Source organism: Ostrinia furnacalis, unplaced genomic scaffold, assembly GCF_004193835.3.
Source record: "Ostrinia furnacalis isolate ACB-3 unplaced genomic scaffold, ASM419383v2 OfSCF3339, whole genome shotgun sequence".
Taxonomy (NCBI): Eukaryota; Metazoa; Arthropoda; class Insecta; order Lepidoptera; family Crambidae; genus Ostrinia; species Ostrinia furnacalis.
The window spans coordinates 78104-100671 of NW_021133578.1; the positions used below are offsets into that span (position 1 = coordinate 78104).

The window sequence follows — 22568 nt, forward strand, 5'->3', positions numbered from 1 at the left end:
TGTCAAGTACTGCCAAGACTAGAAGAATTGAGAGTGCAGCTTGAGTCTAAGATCGTTCATCCAGTCAATAATTTATAATATCAAAAAGTAAATTTTGAAGAGAATTATCCAGAACTTAACTATGTAATTCCAAAGAGAAAAAAAGCACTGTAAAACATAAGTAAATTTTGAAACGAAAGTGCAATATTGAACGATAGTTACAGCCATGTGTGAATTCAATTGAAGCAGATAACTATGAAGGATTCCTAAAATTTTACGTTTTTGTCATGAACAAATTTTCATCAAGAATAGGGGCTATTACAACGTATAATGTAACTAAGTAAGAAGGTGAAGATAAATTTTAGACTGAATTTGTATATGGGGAGCTAAAGAAGTTTTGAAAGAATTTCATGTTTTGAAGCCAAATAAATTTAATTCGATAAATAAATATAGTTCGCATTTACTACAATTTAATTCTAGAAGCTATTCGATTATTACCTGAGTGAATATCATTCTTTGCAATTGCCTCTAACACATCACTAGTTTCTTAGCATCTGTCTATAACTGTCAGTTTTCATAATTTTTCATGGTGGATTTCCTAATCGTGTTTTAAATGAAAATGGTGGCTTTTTTAAATGTTAATAATTTAAATTGTAAGTTTTTGAATTTACAATTTACACCTCGATCTGCATAACATGTGCTTTGGTAATAGAACTTTTGGGGTTGATGACGGCGTTCCCCGAGCCGAATCAAACTCCGATTAGATTTAACAATGTCTGTTTATTCGCAACGACAGTGCGAAGTGACTGCACTCCAAACAACGATAATACACGGGCAATGTTGTTACAACTTGTGTTACACAAAATACACTGCACCAGTGAGCATAAATTTACAATCAAAGTTCTTAGACAAGTTACGACCAAGAGAGTTGGTTGGAAGCCGCAGGAAGTGACGAAAAAAAGCGCCAAGGCCTATCTGTCAAAGTCCAACTGACAGATTAGAGTTGTGATGCGTTCGGGAATACGAAATTTCCGAACGCCACACCACCCCCCCACGGAGAAGGATAATTTAAGTAAAATACAGGTATTCGTTTTGATCCTTAAATTTAACATGTCTACCAGCGCGGGTGGTATACGGTTGTTTTCTAATGTTGGTAGCATTTTCAGAGCCAATAGCAGACTGTGGTTCTTCAGCGGATGGTGAAAGCTGTGGCTGTTCAACTGTAGGCGTAAACAGTATTGGGGTGGTTGATGTCGTCGAATTTGGGTCAATAGGATCTTGATGGTTTGTAATTGTGTGATCGACAAAAGCCGGCTTGACCCGATCTATGCTGACGGTGGCTTTTCTGCCTTTTATGTCTATCAAAATGGTTTTTCCGTCACTAGAACGTTCTAAGATGGGGTATGGGCCATTATATGGAGGTTGAAGAGGACGACGGACCGCATCGTCACGCAGAAAAACATGAGATGCCGAGCTAAGCTCCTTGAATATAAAGGTGGAAGGGACGCTGTGACGTGAAGCTGGGATTGGTCTTGCATTAGCCATTTGCCTGCGCAATTTTGTGATGAAATCTGAGTTTTCGGATGCGTTAATGCTAGTAATTGGGGCAAGCATTTCTCCCGGCAACCGTAAATTTTCTCCGTACAGCATTTCCGCTGCTGTAGCTTTGAGGTCTTCTTTGAAAGCTGTGCGCATACCAAGCAGGACGAAAGGCAGGGATAAAACCCATGAACTGTCGTGGCACATGAGTGCCGCCTTTAATTGACGATGGACCCGCTCTATCATGCCATTAGCACTGGGGTGATAAGATGTGGTTCTAATGCGTTTGGTGGCGAAGTTTTCCATTAGGCGACGGAACAGGTCGGATTCAAATTGTGTCCCCTGATCTGTTGTAATAACTGAAGGAACGCCGAAACGAGATATCCAACCTTGGGTAAAGGTCTCGGCTACTTCTTCGGCCGTGATTGAATGCATAGGCCAGACTTCAGGCCACCGAGAAACCCTGTCGATTGCTGTTAAACAGTAGCGGTATTCTCTGCATGACGGAAGCGGGCCAATGATGTCGATGTGGACGTGTGCGAAGCGGCCGGATGGTTGGTCGAAAGTCCCTAGTGGAGCGGAATTATGCCTTGTTATTTTGCTGCGTTGACAAGCTATACAAGAGCGTGCCCATTGATGGCAATCCTTCCTGATTGAAGGCCATACGTAACGACTAGTCAAAAGTCGGGTTGTAGCTCTTATGCCGGGATGGCTTAGGTTGTGTAGCTTGTCAAATGCTACGCGTCTGAACGGAGGTGTAAGATAGGGACGGGTTTTGCCGGTGCTCACGTCACAGGTTACGGGAGTGTCGGAGCCTGGAAGGGTGATTTCGACGAGCTGTAAACTACTTGTACTGTTTCGGAGATCTGCGAGTTCATGATCTTCTCTTTGTGACTTTGCTAGGGCTTGGTAATCTTGTTCCAGTGATATAGCTTCGATTCGCGACATGGCATCCGCAACGATATTATCTTCACCTTTAATATACTGGATGTCCGTTGTGAATTGGCCGATGAAAGATAATTGGTTCAGCTGGGGAGGAGGAAGCTTTTCGCGGCGTTGTATGAAAGCGTACAGCAGCGGTTTGTGGTCGGTGAAAATAGTAGCGTGTTGTACTTCCAGTATGTGGCGAAAATGCTGTACGCTTTCGTAGACGGCTAAGAGCTCCCGGTAATAAGCCGGCCATTGGGTTTGTTGGGCGTTCAATTTCTTGCTAAAAAATGCGAGAGGTTGCCATTCATCATTGACTCGTTGTTGGAGGGTTGCTCCGATGTGAGTGCTAGAAGCGTCGGTGAACAGACCGAGTGGTGCGTCTGGCTTTGGATGTGCTAGCAGTGTTGCTTCTGTGAGACTCTCTTTGCATTTTTGAAACGCCAATTCCAAGTCCTCGGTCCAGGGAATTGGTTTCGAACCTTTGAGTTGATTACCGGCAAGGATGTCGATCAAGGGAGCTTGAAATTCAGCGGCTTTGGGTATAAAACGACGGTAATAGTTTATCATACCCAAAAACCTACGTAACCCTTGAGCTGTTTTGGGTACGGGAAAGCTTTTAATGGCTTCGACTCGGTGGGTAGGTGGTTTAGTGCCTTCGGCTGAGATAGTGTAGCCTAAAAATGTGACTTCATCTGCTCCTAAAGTGCACTTTTCGCAATTGATTACAACGCCATATTGTTCCAACCGTTGAAACAGCTTACGGAGGTGTTCTTGGTGCTGGCTGGTATCTCGGGAGAAAACCAAGATGTCATCAACGTATGGGAAGACGAAATCAAGCCCTCTCGTGACTTCGTCGATGAATCGTTGGAAGGTTTGCCCAGCGTTTCGTAGACCGAAGCTCATGTAAGGGAATTCAAACAGCCCGAATGTGGTGATGATGGCCGTTTTGCAGACATCTGGGGGATGGACTGGTATTTGCTGGTAAGCTTTCACGAGGTCGATAGTGCTGAATATTGTGGCGCCTCTCAGGTTGTGGCCGAGATCACCGATGTGCCTAACCGGATATCGATCGGGTATGGTGCGGGCGTTCAGGGCGCGGTAGTCGCCACATGGTCGCCAAGTGGCATCTTTTTTGGGTGCTAGGTGAAGCGGCGCGGACCATGGGCTGGAAGATGGTGTAGCAGTGCCCGCATGCACCATATCCGTGAATGCTTGCTGGGCTGCTTTGAGCTTTTGAGGCGCTAACCGGCGAGGTCGGCTGGAGACGGGTGGTCCATCTGTAGTGTTGATGAAGTGCACAGTCTCGTGTTTTATTACTCGCGGTAATCCTGGAGGTTTAGTGATGTTTGGGAATTCAGAGAGGATCTTATGGAACGGTGAGTTGCTGGGGTTAACTGTGACAGCTTTGACACCAATGAGCTGGTCAGGTGGTGCAACGACCGCTGAGTTAGAAAGCCCAGTTTTTCCATCTACAATTTTTTTGTTGGTGCAATCCGGAAGAAGATGGTAATGTGCAAGAAAATCGGACCCAATGATAGGATTGCTGACGTCAGCCACTACGAACTGCCAGATGAAATCTCGACGTAAGCCAAAATCAAGTTTTAGGTTGATGGTTCCGTATGTCTTTATACTGCTGCCATTTGCTGCGCTGAGGTTCCAGTTGTCAGGCTTTCTACGGGTTTGCAACCATCGGTAGGGGTAGCAGCACAAATCAGATCCGGTGTCGATGAGGAATTGTTGTTTTGTGCTCCTGTCTGTGACGAATAAGCGGCGACCATGAGAATCAATGGCGGAGCAATCAGTATTCGCCGCTACTGATTGCTCATTGGGTTTTCCGCTGTCCATTCGCACGGAGCTGTGCACTTTAATGCTTTGTGGCCAAACGTTCTGTGGTACCAGCAATTTTTGTATGCGTTGGCTGATGGAGATCTGTCACGTCTTCTGTTGACCGATGTGGAACGGGATCGACTTCTTTGCTGCGCCGTTAGGGCTGCGACTTGCTTAGTAAGGCTTTCGACACATTCGGCGAGTGAGGTGAGAAGAGGTGGGGCGCTATTTACGGAAAACACGTTCGCAGGTCCGGGTGCAACTTCTGTGATCCTGTCTGCTAGATCTGCCAGTTTGTCCAAGGAAAGATCGGCCTGCGCTGCCAAAATGGCCTGGACTTGGTTGGGCAGTCGACGGAGCCAAAGTTGTCTCAAGAGATTGTCATCTTTCAGTGTGGACCCGGCGAGCGATTTAAGATGTCGAAGGAATGTGGACGGTTTTCTGTCACCTAATTCTTCTTCGCTGAGCAGACGTCGTACCCTTTGCTCTTCGGAAGTTGACAATCGACGAATTAGTTCTTCCTTTAATTTTCCATATTTATTTTCTTCGGGCGGATTCATAACAATGTCTTCTATTTCGCCGATGACCCGCTGGTCAATGGTGGCGATAACATGGCAGAACATTGTTGAATCTGCAGTTATGNTGCGGTATGATGAATAATAAGGTGCTATTCGCAACAAAATTAGCTGCATAGTCTGATATTCTATCGACTGTAGGAACTGAGATTTCCCCACCTTTAAAGTTATTGGTCATTCCTTTGGAAAACCGCCTGATGTTTTTTTTTTAAAGAATGAATATTAGCAATTATTAACTACAAATTACTGATAAACCCGTTAACCCCTCGTGGTACAAGCTAAAATGCTAGTTACGAATGGGTTCAATAATAGTCCAGCGGCGCCAGCGGTATTCGAACCCGCGTCCCTCGGATCATGAGCCGGCCAGTTCGATCCCTTCACTCTTCGGCTATCGTGGCTTAAAGCCGGCCAATCTGGAAATCATAGCTTTTGTTCAGCAGTGACACACTCAGATATCTGAGTAAATCATATAACGAAATCGAATATTCGTACAATTAAAATGTGGTGTAAGTACATCACTACAAAAAAGGATAACAAATGAAAGAGGGAGACGAGTGATTTGTGTACTTTCATGACCTAAAATCCGGAATGAATCGATGTGATATGATATTAATTTTATCGGTACCGTTTTCGAGGTATTCGGTATTAAGTTCGACAAAATATTTCGCTTTATAGCAACAATGTTACATGCTACAATAACGAACGTTGTATAATAATTTTTCGTAGGAATATTAAAAATCTAAAATCATTTTCGCAGGTATAACATGCGGGAAGAAAAATTTTATAGAGAACTGAAGCTTGCTTGAAAGAAACATAATTTGTGTATTATTTATTTTAAGTCTGGAAGCTTTTTAAATAAATCCTTTACTTACATACAATATGTAGAAGTAATAACTCTATGCTTGAAATCACCTAAAGTCAGAATACATACCAAAGTAACTTTGCTCATATACCTCGTATAAAAAGTCTATCGCCCGTATTCACAAACATTACTATGAGGTCTCACAGTGCGCGTGGACGCACAGGGTGACACACGAACCAATCACAGAGATCTATTCAACTCTGTGAGTTCGATTTGCTGTGTCACTTAAGCAAGCATCGTTTATGAATACGGGCGTATGACTCGTACAAGATTTGATCCCGCAACCTTAGGTGAAGTTTTAATCCAGTACGCCAACCACTAACCTATTCGTCGCGAATTAATTATAGGTACAAAAAGGTCCCTTTTACCCACTGCGCGCAAGGGAGGGTCATGTGTTTTCCTCTCAAATCGAACCGGTAACCTAAGCCGACTCACACGAAGCTAACAAACGATTGACACAACATATCGTTTGTCAAACGATTATCAAATTTTTTTGGAACAAAATATTATCATCGCCAAATACTCCCAACAATAAAATATGGGATGAGATAAGATCGCCGTTCCCTCAATCCGATTCGCGGGACTGCGGAACGGGTACACAGTAAAATAAGGTACAGTAAGGCTGGGTTGCACTTGCACCATCTACTTTAACTTTAATAAGCATCAAAAGTCTATCAAACTCCATACAAAAACCACCGGTTATCGTCATAGTTACGGTCAAAGTTAGGTGGTACAACTCAGCCTAAGCCTGGGTTGCACCATTTTATTTTGACTTTAACAAGTATCAAACTATCAAATTCTATCAAACTCCGTACAAAAAGCACCGGTTATGGTTAGTCATCTTTAAAATAAGGCGGTGCAACCCAGCCTAAGTCTCTTCTCATTCATTACACTCTCGTCAGAGTGGTCGAGGTCTTCTTACGATGTGCGCCATCATAGATTTCTAAATCTAAATGACTGAGTCCGAGGACAACCCTCTCTAATTTATCAGAGGCAGATGGAGGATTTGCCCTCCATAAGCTGACGTTAGCGAAGCAGAAGTAAGAGAGAATAGAGTTTCGTGGAACTTTTGAAATTCACCTAGCCATGGTGGCCAGGCAGTTACCTAGTTATGTATCTCTTCGCCTAATCTCCCACCTTGTATGAGACGATTTTCAGGAGAAAACTACATACTACAGGGTGGCCCAGAAGAAAGTTCACTTTTGAAAATTTAAGGAAACGAAAACTGTAAATTTTTGTAGAACTTTAATTATCGTAATTTAAAGGAAATTTCATGCAATTTATTTTTAAATTTACTTTTTTTTTAAATTTGATCGTACATGTGATTCCCTTGACGTTTACAACATTCGGTCAACTTGCATAAAAATTTTGGAAAACTTTCGTAAGAGTTACCTTGAAATGGATTCAGGATGGATGAATGCTGTAGAGTTTTTGGATTTTTAGAGTATACTCTGCTCATAATGTAACCCCACACAAAGAAGTCTGCTGGAATAAGATTAGGGCTTCTTAGTGGCAATGAGATTTCACCCCTGCTTAATTGGTTTGTTGCATCGAAAGGATGATTAATTTTTGAGAACGCTATACTGACATGCTGAAAAGCTTTTTGATTTCAAAGTGGCAAGATTCGCAAGGCTATGACAGGAACACTTGGTTTCATCAAGATAGGGCTACGTGTCACACTTCAAATGAGAGCATTTAGATCAGGAAGCCCTGACCTCACTCCAGAAAACTTCTTTTTGTGGTATTACCTTAAGAATAAAGTATACTTTTATAATCCATCAACCATGCAGCAACTGAAGCTGAACATTCGGCAAAAAATGAAAAATCGGTTTCGAGGTAATTCTAACGAACGCATTTCAAGATTTTGATGTATGTTGATCGAATGTTGTAAGCGTCAAGGAAATCTCCTGGACGATGTAATTTAATGAAGGAAAATTTAAAAATAAATTGCATTTAATTTTCTTTGAATTGTAATGAATAAAGTTCTACAAAATTACTTAGTTTTTTTTTCCTTAAATTTTCGAAAGTGAATTTCTTTCTGGGCCACCCTGTATAAGATTACTGACTTCTGACTATATTATGTCAGATAACAGTTAAGGAAACGGTTCATCCCGAGATTCGATTTGCGAAGGGAATAAATCACGTTAATTGTAATTTGTTAAGCCGGCCATCTTTCGGCGGGAATTCTGGACCTTTAAAATACGCGAAAGTTCTCGAATGAAGAGCATCATACTAATCTTGTCATACCAATAAATACCAATTTTTTACGGTAAAAGAGTGAATCTCTGTCAACTTGGAAGTTCTAGGTTTAATTCTCAGTTAGGGCAAATTATGTGAAAACAACTGTACAAGTAGGTACATTTTCTAAGTGAAATATGAATCCAATTCATAAGTCTGCCAAGTTGTAAGGTAACCTTGGTTTAAACTACCCACACGAATGAATAATAGGCATTAATAGGTATCAAAATACCACCTAACTTAGATCTACAATTTATGAAACTGTAACAAAACTGCATAATTTGCAACGATTTTGTAGGTATATCACATTTTCAACAGTAATCATCAACACCAATATTATAAAGAGGAAAGATTGTAATTGAATTGGCACTGAAACTAGCGGACCGATTTGAAAAATTCTTTCACCATTAGAATCCCACATTATTTCTGATGAACATAAGAGGTAAGAAAGTTCGCCAGGGCGCAGCTAGTGAGATACTACCCGTTCGTGCTAAGTTTGGCCGGTCCGTGGAATGCGCGTCCCCACTCCCAACCGCGATTAAACGCAATTAGTTAGTGATTAAACGCAATTAATGTGTCTTATTTTACGTAAATACACAATTTTTATCAATAATAATAAATAAAAAATATTTTAAATATAGTTTATTATAGCCGCTTCCCTTCGAGTGACGTCGAACGGATAGTAAGTAAGTATAACTCCTGCTGAATTATTAAAAAATAATAATTCAGCAGGAGTTATACTTCTTCATCAAATACTTTTTCACATCCACGAAAAACACTTCAGAATACTCCCCCAACCGAAATCGTCTGTCATCGAATCCGTATCGAATAATCAGTTAATCGTATACGAACAGTCAACACATCAGACTTTACATTTTCGTTGCAAAGTAGACCTTATCACAAGTACTTAAAGTACCACATTGTTTATCTCGATAAGCCGTCGTCTGTACATCCAGAACCGATTGTTAAATCGATATTTTATGCATGGACGTATAAAGTACTTAATTTATTACTTTCAATTCAAAGTGAATGTGTGAAGAAAACACTAACGGTCTTATTCATAATCATTTTTCACATTTTATCAAATGCTTATTAGAGGTTTATAAAACGTTTGATAAAAATTGTTATTCATAATCGTCATTTAGCGCTAAAATCCTCTTATAACTGTGTGATAAGTTATCGAGAGCTCGGGCCTTGTTTAAAGCTCTAATAAACCTATTTTAACCTAACTTTTATAAATGTCATTTCATATGAATGTTTGGGATTGATGACGNTAGTTATGCCAGCCAGGTGGAATTGTGCTTCGGCTTGAGCGAACCATATTGCCGGTCTATCGATCCAGAAAGGTGGGAGTTTTACTGAAACTCTGCAAACCTGTTCGTTACTAGTTCCTGGTTTGGGTTCTGTTTGTGCCTTGAGTAGTTGAGATTCCAAAACTGCATTTTTGGCTTGAAGTTGCTCCAACTGTGCTTTAAGGTCTGACTCGGACATGTTTGAAAATATATTTGTTAATAAAATTAATAAAAATAAGAGAAAAGTTAAATAAAAGTAAGAAGTATCCTTCTCCGCAGGTGTTGCAACAAAAATATTTCACTATAAAGCAGTAAATAAGAGTAAGTATGATTAACTTATGTAATAAATGCAGGGCACACACAAACAAAAATAATAATAATAAGTCACACACACAAGAACAACAAGAACACAAGGATCATGAACAGGCCAACATTCAGCGATGAAAACCAAAAATGTTGATGGTACAATTAGTGTAAAATAAGAAGCTAAGTTATCTTGTATAATAATCATGCACTATTACCTACTAAAAATGTTATTAATTATAAAATTTAAGTCATGAACAGAGTAGGTACTAGTAAAGTGTCTTGGGTTTATTTTTACACAAAAAATATTGCTGTATTATACTTAGTTAATCACTGTCCAAGTCACAAAGATAATTAAAGCTCGAAGTTGAAGATTGTTTATATTGTAGGGTTAATAAACACATATAATTTTATGATTTTAGTAAATACTTTAAAAAGTATAATGTTCAATGTCTATTTTGTTCAAATGCACAGCTGAATAGAAGAGACGGAGAATGAGATGGTACTTGCGTGGCTGCGGTGACGTTGGTGGACTGGACTGTCTTTGATTGGATTTCACTTTATTATGATTAGTAAACCCACTGTTAGTAAGTAGTTTGTAGGTTAGTTGTTGATATGCACACCACAATGCAAACTATACGCACAATTTCACACACAATACACCCATACACGATGCACGAAATGAGGTAAGTAGAGGAAAGCAGTCGTTATGCGGCAGGGGCGGCAGGGCTGATAGTCGTCGTGGAGATGGCATGGAGCGTAACCGGAGCAATCTTGTGTTCAGGATCCTGATGATGATCCGGGATCCGTTTTGAACGTGCGGTGGTCACCAGTTTGGGGTTGATGACGGCGTTCCCCGAGCCGAATCAAACTCCGATTAGATTTAACAATGTCTGTTTATTCGCAACGACAGTGCGAAGTGACTGCACTCCAAACAACGATAATACACGGGCAATGTTGTTACAACTTGTGTTACACAAAATACACTGCACCAGTGAGCATAAATTTACAATCAAAGTTCTTAGACAAGTTACGACCAAGAGAGTTGGTTGGAAGCCGCAGGAAGTGACGAAAAAAAGCGCCAAGGCCTATCTGTCAAAGTCCAACTGACAGATTAGAGTTGTGATGCGTTCGGGAATACGAAATTTCCGAACGCCACAAACTCTTGTTTCGTATGTACAAAGCGGCGCGCCGTATGTGTTGACACTCAGAAGAAGTGTTTATTTGCGAGATACATCGGGGAATTGTTTTCATTGCCTGAAACATGTCTCTGGGCGGGTCGACTGTGCTGAAAAGCGCCACCATGCTGGAACAGCTCTTGGAGGAGATCAACTTTCAGAGGACCAAAGAGATGCGACAACTATTGAAAGATGGTAAGTCCACTAAGATTTAAACTATGCATACATACAATAATATTTTTTTAAGGAGGTTGTGTTCGAATAGGTAAACCTGAAAACCTTGGAAACCTAGTTTCTTAGTAAATTGAGTACCTACAAAAAGTATGTTATAAAAAAACTAAAATAATAGTATTTGGAACTTGGTAGGTAGGTAGTTCTAAAAGATTTTCAACAAAATTCATTGTTCCTCATTCCATACAAGACCTAGGGAAAAGTAGCAGGTAGTTACCTGTTTTAAAAATGTTTTGTACCCTTCTTAGTTGATGTACCTATTACATTTATTTAGGTGACTTATAGAAGAAAAATGAAAATCAATAAAGGAAAAAGAGAGAGGTCCCACCAGCTTTTAAACACACACAAGGAACCATTACATGAGACATGTAATGGTTCCTTAAAACTTCAAGCCCCATGAATCGAGACACAATAGATATTTAATTGTTATGCGGTCGCTTAGGGATTGATGGGTTAAGGGCATAACTGTTTTTTTTATTAGTTTCTTTTTTTAAAAAGTTGGCCATTTGTAAATAATTAGCACTGATTAAAGCTATCTATTACATATATTACTTTTTTACTTTGTCTTTGGTCTCAAGGTATCAATGTTTGAAAATCTCTTTGTGCGAGTACCAAGCTTACTCTCACTGCTTCTGCTACTGACCAATCTTAGCAAGCATGCTAAGATTGGTCAGTAGCAGCCCATGTTGATGATACATAAGTCAATTTATTTAATTATTTTATTGGGCAATTCAGGTGCTAGTTCAGTCAGCGTCAAATAGGTTGTGACACCCAAAGTTTGCAACACGTCTTTGTTACAATTATTGGAATAAGGTTATGTTGTCCACTTTTTGGCTACTTTATGTGTCACAAAGTATTTGACGCTGACTGTACCTACTTGTTTATCCAATGTACAGATTGCACCAGTAGGTTCAACTTTAATGTTTGTTAGATATCTTCTGTCAGTCAGTATTTCACTTGCCATTAGAAATATCTCCTATTCATTTAAAATTAATATAATATCATTACATTATCTATATTTAAATATTATTTAACCTCGTAAGCCCGGATGTGCCTCAGAAGGAACTGAAACTTTGTAGTCAGTAACGCCGAGACATTTTCGGAGGTGATTTCGAAGTATCGCCGGATGTGCCTTCAGAGGAACTAAAACTTTAGCGATAAATTTAAGTTAAAAAATTCGCGCCTATCGAAAAAAAAGAATGATAGTCTATGGCTTAAAGTATTCAAAATCAGGTATCCGAACTTATTAATATAAAAAAAACAAAATGTCACTGTCAAATTGTCATTTTTCTTTGACAAGGTGGTTCGTCCGAGAAGACGTGATGTGCGATTATTTTTTTTTCTTCACGTAAACGTAGTTTAATTGCAAAACTGACCAGTATAATGTAAGTTAAAATACTGCAAAACAAGCAAAAAAAAATATTTTTCCCAATTTGAAGTAGTTTTGTAAGATTTTCTTTCGTTTGAAAATAATAGTTCTTTGCAAGGAACATTCGGTCTTGATGGTGAAAGTTTTATTTTTGTACATTTTTTCTATTGAGATGGGATTGAGTATTGGACTATTAAAATTATGATATGNGTTCGGGAATACGAAATTTCCGAACGCCACATACAAATAAAGTGATTTGATTGAAAAAAAAAATCATTATGTGCATGTATGTACACGTACACACACAAGTAATGCTCACACACCTTCGTGAGCTGCTGCTGCTGTGCTGATCGATTGGTAGCGGCCTGCGTCCAGCGCTTCCCTGCTACCTTTACGATGTCGTCGGTCCACCTTGTGAGTGGACGTCCTACGCTACGTTTTCCGGTATGCGGCCTCCATTCCAGAACCTTGCTACGAACCTTACAAGGTTATTACAATAAGTTCTACTTCGCAACAAAGTTAAACCTGATTTGCTGTCGATTGTACAAGTGGCAGACTCACTCTTGTGGCAGATAGCTCCGCTCTTAATGGTCGAAAGCATTAAAACACGATTAGGACTTAGGATAACGTAGCAAAGCATAACAAAGTTTGAACAACGAAAAACGAAAGATAAGGTAATGTTAGTAAGGAAATGAAAGTCCTATTTAGAATCCATGGTAGAAATACTGATATGGGTGATGTGACTTTCTTTTTTACAGCTTTCTGCTCTTATTTCTCAGCAACCTAGATAGTTAATTTGAGATATTATGTAAACATTCTTTTCAGTACATTCGCTCTTAGTATAATAATGAGCATTGGTAGCTCGTACCTCATAAAGGGTACGAATAGCAAGGAAGGCGCTGGATGCATTCCGCTACTAACCGGGCGCTGTGGAAATCATTGGGGGAGGCCTGTGTTCAGTAGTGAATGTCCTGTGGCTGAAATAATTCGGATGATGAGAGGGGTCGTAGTCACGTTATAGCTTCTAAGTCGTTTATAGAGGTGGACTCAGCTCTCCACACGATGTCAGTCTGCCTGGTGCAGTCATATACGCGGTTTCCCATAGCAGATGTCACTTGGTCTGTCCAGCGCATAAGTGACCTGCCACGCGATCGGGTTCCTTCAACTTTTGCCTGAAAGTAGGTATGTCTAAGGGACCCGAAAATGGCCTACGTACTTATAAAATCTTGAATTTAAATATGAGTTGACTATATTTATGAGACATATTTTAGTGACAGAGTAACTAAAATATGTGTTCAAACACTGTATATCTATTCTACACGTCGTGCCCTGGGGAACTGTCAGAATGATAAACCCTCCCAACATTTCTTTGCACCATTTGTTTCCAAGAAAAGGGTTGAGAGGGACGTTAAAGCCCGGGCAACGTTTTATCACTTACTGCTGCCCGCGGCGGAATCCGCATAGTTTATTGAAACTGGATTGTTTGGATATACGCCACGGCAGTCCAACGGATATACGATGACATAAAACTTCTACAGATTTTCATTGTTTTTATGTACTATATTCAATAGTGATCTAAAAAATCAGTTTATACCAATTTTTTATGGTTTTGTGAATCTCATGCCCGTTTTCATCATAAATCGTTAATTTTTAAGTGACCCATATGAAAACAAAATTCCTGTTATGTATTACCATAGGAGTCACTTAAAAATTAGGGATTGATGGTGAAAACGGTTAGTTAACTGCTAAAAGCCACAAGTACCTAATTTATATCTGGTGAAGGTCGCGGGAGGTGCCTGGATGCGGGCGGCCGCAGGACCGGTCTTTATGGAAATCCTTGAGGGAGGCCTTTGTCCAGCAGTGGATGTCATTTGGCTGAAACGACGAACGACGACCTAGTTTATAGTTGACAAATTAAATTTCTTCTGCCACTTCTTTTCATCATCAGCCGATATGTTCTTTCGATTAGTTGTAGGACATGTTACATTTGGGAGGTATTTAACTGCTCTGGAAAGGGCCATTTATTCTCTCATCATCATCATCATCATCTCAGCCATAGGACGTCCACTGATGAACATAGGCCTCCCCCAATGCTCTCCATGCTGCCCGATTGGTAGCGGCCTGTGTCCAACGCCTTCCTGCTACCTTTGTGATGCCGTCGGTCCACCTTGTGGGTGGACGTCGAACGCTGCGTTTTCCGGTACACGGCCTCCACTCCAGAACCTTGGTGCCCCATCGGCCTCAGTTCTACGTACTATGTGCCCTGCCGTCAGATTAATAATCTATCGGGCTATGTCAGCTCTCATCTCTATTTATTTATTCTCTCATAAACAATTTTAATTTAATTAAAGCAATTACGTTGAAAGTGCACCAAAATGCATTGAAATTAGTGAGTCTACTGAGTTTATATCCATTACGATTTCCGACTAATTGAATGTCGGCGGAACGTCGCTCCGTTATTCGGCGATAGTTAGCAGCTAACCGCTTTGGCGTTGCGGCCTGGGGTGCTGGTAACTTCGTGATGCACTAGCTTTGTATTGAGTTACCACCAACAAGTATTAGGGCTTGTCTCTGTCGCAGTAAGATAGATAAAACCGTAATATAGTTATATCCCTAGGGATATAATTATATACCCTAACATAGTTATACGAAAGCGATTCATTACTATCTCACTAGGAATATAGTTATAAAACGGTCCAAGTTGTAATCCTGAGGTTGGTATCCTGAAAGATTTGTTACCCAGAAATGCAATACAGCTTTCAAACATTACTTTGAATGATCCTTTACCAAATGAAAACTTGTCACTGAGAAAAATATGCCAAAAATTGTCGCGCTTTTGGTGGCTAAGGTTATTTAAAATGTTCCTGTAAAAAAACGAATATACAGTGTTCTACTAATATACATAGCGATAACCGGTGCGTTTTGTATGGAGTTTGACAGATTTTTGACGTTTGTCAAAGTTAAAGTAAGATTGTGCAAGTCAGCCTCAGTTAGCTACTAAAGGCTAACTGCTTCATTTGTGTTATAATTCACTCATTGTTATCCAACTAAAAATCACGTTTCAGTGTTATTTGGTAATATTATCAAAGAATTCAGTTTATTTACTTTAGTTGAGTGCCTACTACCTGTCTACGACTTTTGTAGTCCAGCCTTTTAGGGTCCTTCAAAACTAAGAGCTCTTACATTTGCCCCAAAAGGCTTTAGGATAAGTATTTGTATGGCAGTATGAAAATATTCTATTCTCTTATGCCTACAGAAGAAATAAAAACGAAAATTATTCAGTAGTTAGTTTAAATATACTACTGAATAATTTTGAATTTTCAATTTGATTCTTTTAAATGCAAAGTTATTGGATTCCAGATCAAAAGGAGATATTTTTAGATATTCGGCCTCAGACAGTGAAAACTTTTAGCCTAAACGACGCCTTTCTACCTAAAAAATAGGATCATCCCAGATAACGTCCTATGCGCCATTCTTGTTACAGGATATCGGCATTCTTTGATGTGTAGGATATTTTATTGATTTAAGGAAAGTACGCGAAGATGCTTATTTCTGTTCAATTTAGTTTTTAATTGTAATAAAATATAGTTATTTTAATGTTCATATTGTGACAACNCACCCATTTAAAAATACCTACCTAATGTAAATAATAAATTACTTATATTATATTTTTTTTTAAATAGATTTAATGTTATTTTTGTATTTTGTAATTATGGTAAGCAGTAAAAATATTAAAGTAAGTAAATACATAAATAAAAATAAGATTTTACACAAAAAACATTTTTTTGTTTTTTACCCCTGGATATTATGCATATAAGTTATAGTATGTACTTATACTATTCATCCATATCAGGGAAAGCCCATAAGGACAGTTTGTGCTGGGTGTCCAGTTAGTGTAATATTAGTCCTACTAATATTATAAATGCGAAAGTTTGTGTGGATGTTTGTTACTCTTTCACGCAAAAAACTACTGGACGGATTTTGATGAAACTTTACAGTATTATTGTTTATAACCCAGAATAACATAGGTATCTTAGGCTATAATTTATGACGGTCTGTGACAAACTAAATTTCACGCGGGTAAAATCGCGGGCAAAAGCTAGTTTATCTTAATTATAACTAATAATGGTACCTAAGCAATTTTCTTCAAGTTTTTTTATCCATTCTTAAAAGGCAATTAATGAAAAAGAGTAAACATTTTATTAATAGCCTGTCAAAAACATGCTTAAAATATTCAGCTCTTTAAAATAACTTTAGGAATATTATACTGTAGCAACTTAAAGAAGAATATTTCGAATTGAGATCTTATTCGGCGTTCTTACGCTAATTTGTAGCTAATAATTAATAATCCAAGACTACGAGTATTAAGTAATTACTTTTAATTGTTTTCGAAGTCGAAGATAAGTCGGTTCCAGCTAATATTTAATCGGCAGAGAAGATGAAATTGGATGGAATTAAAATTAATTTCTATTTATTGAATACTAGCTTTCCACCCGCGGCTTCGCGCGCGTGGTTGCCTGAACCCTATTTTTTCCAAAATAAAATTTAGATTATGTTACTCGTGGATAATGTAGCTTTCGAATGGTGAAAGAATTTTTAAAAACGGTCCAGTAGTTTTTGAGCCTATTCATTACAACCAGACAAACAAACAAACAAAGTTTTCCTCTTTATAATATTACTAGCTGTGCCCGCGACTTCGTCCGCGTGGACTAATGACTTTGGGTAGGCACTTTTAATAATTTAGTCTAATTATTTTACAAAGGCCTATGTTCAGCAGTGGACGTCCTATGGCTGAAATGATGATGATGATTTTACAAATAGCTTTTGCCCGCGACTTCGTCCGTGTAGAAGTCGAAAAAGTTCTCATAGGATTTTTAAATGGTTTTCAACGTTATTATCTAAATGTTTGAATACTATTTGATCGTTTAAACACAGTGAATGATTCAATTACATAAAGTTAACGACCGTCAAAAGCACGTCGATAGATGGCGGTCACTAATTTAGACTTTGATTTGCTCGTTTAAACACAGTAAATTATTCAATTACATAAAATATCTATAATGACTAAATTTTANGCTCAAAACAACGACGACAAAACACTTAAGTAAGTAAGAAGATCATCGGGGAACCAGACGCAAGTTAGCGTACCATCCCTATAATGTTGACATTCCACGAGCTCGCACTAAGCGTTTCGATGACCCTTTTATAATGCAAACAGCTAGGGACTGGAATTCGCTGCCTGCTGCTCTCTTTCACGGGCCTTTTGAAGGCGAGAGTGAATACGCATTTACAGGGCAGATATGTACCTTCCTTGACTGCACCTGATGTTAAGTGAGATACTTAACCCTTAATTAGACGCATGGGGTCAAGGCCACTCCAAATTTAAAAAAAAATGTTTTACAGTGATTTTAGCGCGCTCGCGCTCTTTCTAGCTTCCTCACTCCCCGCGGGGTACGCAAATTAGTCGCGTCCAAAACATCAACGCCCGCGCATGTATCGCTGCTGTCTAGAGCGCTGACCCCATGCGACCAGTTACGTTACATTTTTTGGAGGGGGTAAGTTTTAACTATTATGTTTTCTTTTAGTTTATATTAGTATATTGTTAATTATTTTTGTGTGTATGTATGTATATATGTACTACGTAATTGTTTTATGTTATTTTGAGTTTATTTTGATTGTTTTTCCTGTTTTTTTTTTTCAGTTTTTTACCGATTTGAAATGTCTAACGAAAGACGAATATTGCAATGGCTGGAAGAAGTGATCTGGTGAAGAGCAAGATGTAGCTGGTTCGGATTCGGAAGACAAAACGGTAAATGATGCTGCTATTGATAGTGCTCATGATTCAGAAAGTGAAATTGAAGAGTCCGAAGATATTCAAGACATCCCTGAACCATCGGAAGGTAACTTTTTTTTTATCTCGACATACTCAGAGAAATGGCCCGAAAGTGAAATGGTCTAAAGTACCATCATCTAACGCAATAAGGACCCGAGCACAAAATATTATAATTCACTTACCAGGAATCAAAGAGTATGCAAAGAACGCCAAATCTCCCCTTGAATGCTTTCAACTGTTCTTTGACAGTGTGGTTATTGAACTTTTGGTCACAAATACCAATTTGTATATAGATAAAATAAAGGAAAAGTTCGGAAGAGATCGTGACAACAAAGAAACGCCGCCTCCGTGAAGTTCATGATGTGGACGAGACGGTCCAACAATCGACAGCTAAGCGCGGGCGCTGTTCATCACGTCCTAGAAAGAACGACAAAAAACTGCCAACAAAATGCTTCAAATGTCATAAATTTATTTGTCAGCAGCACTCGAGAGTTTACTGTGTCGGATGCAGAACAGAAGACTCCGCTGATGAGACTGATTATTTATTATTTTTTAAGTTGATCTCGGCCATGCCAAAAAATAGTTAAGAAAGAAGGGTTACATTTTTTTATTTTTTTAATAGATATAATGTTCCAGTTATGTTTTTGTTTCTTAAAGTTAATTATATTAAAGAACTTTATTAATTACTATAAAATTAATTTCATTTTATTTCTTTTTGACACTCCTTTTCAAATATTTGTTTGGGGTCACTCAAGACCCCATGCGCCTGATTGTGTGATTTTTTTAATGCGCCTAGGTAAGGGTTAACATCAGGTGCGCAAATAACTGCCTTGTTATGAAAATGAAAAAAAATAAAAAATATTTTATTGATAATAATTAGTACGAATATTACAAGTAGTTGGGAATTCCTCTCTTTAAGTTTAAGTAACCTGTATTGAGAGGATTCCACTCTTTCGTCACATACATAGATGTTCTAAACTTACAAAAAATATTACCCATTTAATAACAAACACACAACACAAAATAAAAAAGGTTCGGGATAACACAAACGAAAATATCTTAAAACTTTACGTTATGTTATGAAAAAAAAAAAGATCAAGAATTACAAGAGTGCTGGTAGAGAATGCCCTATGACATCAAGATCACCTTATATTAAACCGTTCCGTTAAAACTTTCGGCTCCGTATAATGAAAACCAACTCTCAAACTTGTCGTAGATAGTTCTGATTGTTTTGGCGTCTAAAAGCAAACTGCTGTTAAAATGCCATATTGCTTTTATTTCAAAGACTTTTAAGGTGAACCTTTTAGCCGTTAGAGGACAGAATTTAATTAATACCTTTCTATTGAGATGCAAAATCGGTAAATACAGGTGCTTGAGAATGCCGAAGACAGTGGCGTAGCTATCAAGGGGCTAGGCGGGACAGTGCCCCGGGGCCCTCAATCTAACCAGTTTAGATAGCAGTGGGATCCCATTTTTTATTTGCCTCAGGTCCCTTGCTTACCTAGCTACGCCACTGGCCGAGGATCTTCGTTGTTATTCTGTTACCCTTTGAAACGACGAAGACAATGCAAGAATTGGATTTTAGAATAAATTGCTCGAATTGCTCAAGATGTAGGTACGAGAATCGCAAATGCTTTAACAAGACCGCAAAGCATCTTGTGATTTGATTAAGTAAACATAATAATTACATTGATACACCTTACTGTATCCTAATCCTCCATATGCCTCTGGTAAATTAGAGAAGGGCGTGCGTACCTACTCCTGCTATGGATACTAAATTACCATCACCAGGTGCTGATCTACATACACATGTAAGAATCAGGGAAAACGTGACGGCTTACTTTAATTTTAGAACCAGAAAATAAATACTTGGAATCAGAACCATTAGCATTCCATTTTGTAGTCAAAGGAATAACCCATTATGATTATACTTAAAATGCTTCAACGAAATAATTTGGTACTCGTCAAAAATTAATGATCATCATGGATTCTTACAGCTATCGTGATTAATATAGCCACGATAGCCGAACGGTGAAGGGGTCGGAGTGGCCGACTCGAGATCCGAGGAACGCGGGTTCGAATCCCACCGCCGCTCGACTATTGTGGTGCCCACTCGTAACACAAGCTTATTTAGCTAACTACGAGGGGCTAACGAGACTATTAGTAATTTTGGCAATACAAATTGCTAAAAATATTTAAAAAAAAATCGAATCCTATCTTCTAATGATTGATTTAATTTCAATATTTTATTTTTAACTTAAACTTAGTATAGATTCTGTTCTGTGTACGATCGGTCTAAAACTCTACCAATTAGAGGCCTCGATCTATGATTGCGATTGATTAAAATCCACAAATCACAGAAACTAAAGGGAGATGTGTCGGTGTCGCAGCAATATGCCCAAAAACAAAACACATTGCTGTGGATGTCATAATGTAAACAGTCTATATTGCTTGCGTAGTACTAAAGATTATTCGAACGTTGAGTACTGATACCACATTGGATAATGAGCACATATTGTGATTAATTTGTGTCTATTTCTAATGCAACACTGAGTTTCGAACTTAGAACATTAGTTGGCATCTCTCTATATCTCTATGATTGAATCCTTAATACTTGAATTTTATTCTCGTTTCTCGATATTGAGAAACTAGTCGTAACATAAATTCTATTGATACCAAGTCTGAAATGCTATTCTCAAACCCCAGCCAGTGACAACAGTGATTCAGCAATAGCGAAACAGTAAAAATGCGTCCATCCAACCTCAAACTAGCGACCGCGTTCAGCCTATTGGATTCGCAGCATTCACTAAACGCTCCAATAAATTGTCAGCATTTTTGTGGGCTGTATACGTCGGAGGGCACGTTTGTAGCTTGTTGTCTTGTTTGTCACCAAAATTGAATGGAAACTTATCTATAGTGATTTTTTTTCCACAACGAGGAAGCTCTTGGTCTGCATCTCACCTGATCAGGTCGAAAGTGGAAGCGAGCTTCACCCGGAATCCTCAATTACAGAGGAACCGGCTCTCTTAGTTCCAAATGTCGGAACACTGCAATGTTATTAACTCATGTATTGTTGTTATGATTACAGAGTTTAATAAGATGATGGAAGCTAGCCAGGAGGACTTATACATAGAACTAGCGGCCCTCCCTCCGCGACTTCGTACGCCTGGATCTCGTTTTACCCCCTTAGGGGTGGAATTTCGTAAAATCCTATAACATATTATCATAGCTGGGCACCGTTAATCAAATAGTTAACTTCGTTAATCGTTAAACCGTTAATAAAAAAATTAACTTCGTTAAACGTTAAAACGTTACATTTCGGAAGATTTAACGCAAGTTAACGTTAATCGTTAATCCGTTAACACATGATAATAAAACAAAAAAAACCTTGTAAATAAATAAATAAAAAAAAAAAAACGTTTATTGCTTTTTACACATGAAAGGAATTAACAACAAGAAACAAAATTACATTATAACTACATTGTACTTGTCTTGAATTCAGTTGCAAGATTTGTCCCACACATACTAACAAGTGAAGTCAATATAAAGCTTGTGAAATAGCATTTTTTATATCGTTTCGTTAGTGATCTGGTTTCAAAAACTGTTGTTTTGGGTTCTGGAAGTTCTGGAAGCCCGAACGTACTTGTCAGAGCGCGTTTTTCTAGCATTTTTCAACGTGCCTGCTGTATCTTTAAAAAAAAATAGTAGGACCTGGATTAACGGTTAACGGACTTAGGATAATTTAACGGAAGTTAACGAGTCCGTTAACATTTTTTAAAGTTAACTTAAAAGTTAATAGAAATGTTAACTTCGTTAATTAACGATTAACGGATTAACGAGTTAATGCCCAGCTATGCATATTATACCTGCATGCCAAATTTCAGCCCGATCCGTCCAGTGGTTTGGGCTGTGCGTTGATAGATCACTATGTCAGTCAATCAGTCAGTCAGTGAGTGAATTTGAGTTAAGTCTGGTAGGACCAAACCGAACAAAACATTTCGCCCCCACTGAGACAGTAACTATTTTACCAAGCGGCCGTCAAATAAATATCTATGGGTTTTCATTACCAATTTATTTAACAACTTTCCAGGTATTGGAAGATATTCCGTTTACCTAACTGTTGTTTTCAGTACGGGCATTGTTTAAAAGCTTGAGTAAATATTTATTTATACACCCTACTCAAGGACGACGGCACATCAACCTAAACAGTGGCATCTTAAGTGGTTGTAATAGAAGCTATTTTGCATCAACAATATGTAGCCTAATGTGTGTACATAAACTGAGACCCTTCAATAGACGTTTCAAGAGTTGGATAGGTGTTTTCCCTTTGGAACGTGATCGTAATAGAAATACAAAGCAAGTCCGGTCAAAGCCTTTAAGAGGTGTGGGCCTTCGGGTCGTATTAAGGTACA

The 22568-nt window shown here is 38.6% G+C and overlaps 1 protein-coding gene across 1 annotated transcript in view; it reads left to right on the forward strand.

The window, feature by feature from the left end:
- Positions 1-10711: 10711 nt before the first annotated feature.
- Positions 10712-22568, forward strand: part of LOC114357732 (uncharacterized) — a 69790-nt gene continuing 57933 nt past the window's right edge. Inside the window, exon 1 of the mRNA XM_028311480.1 lies at positions 10712-10918. Within this exon, the coding sequence (XP_028167281.1) occupies positions 10810-10918 (109 nt within the window). The 5' untranslated portion in view covers positions 10712-10809. The remainder of the gene's footprint in view (positions 10919-22568) is intronic.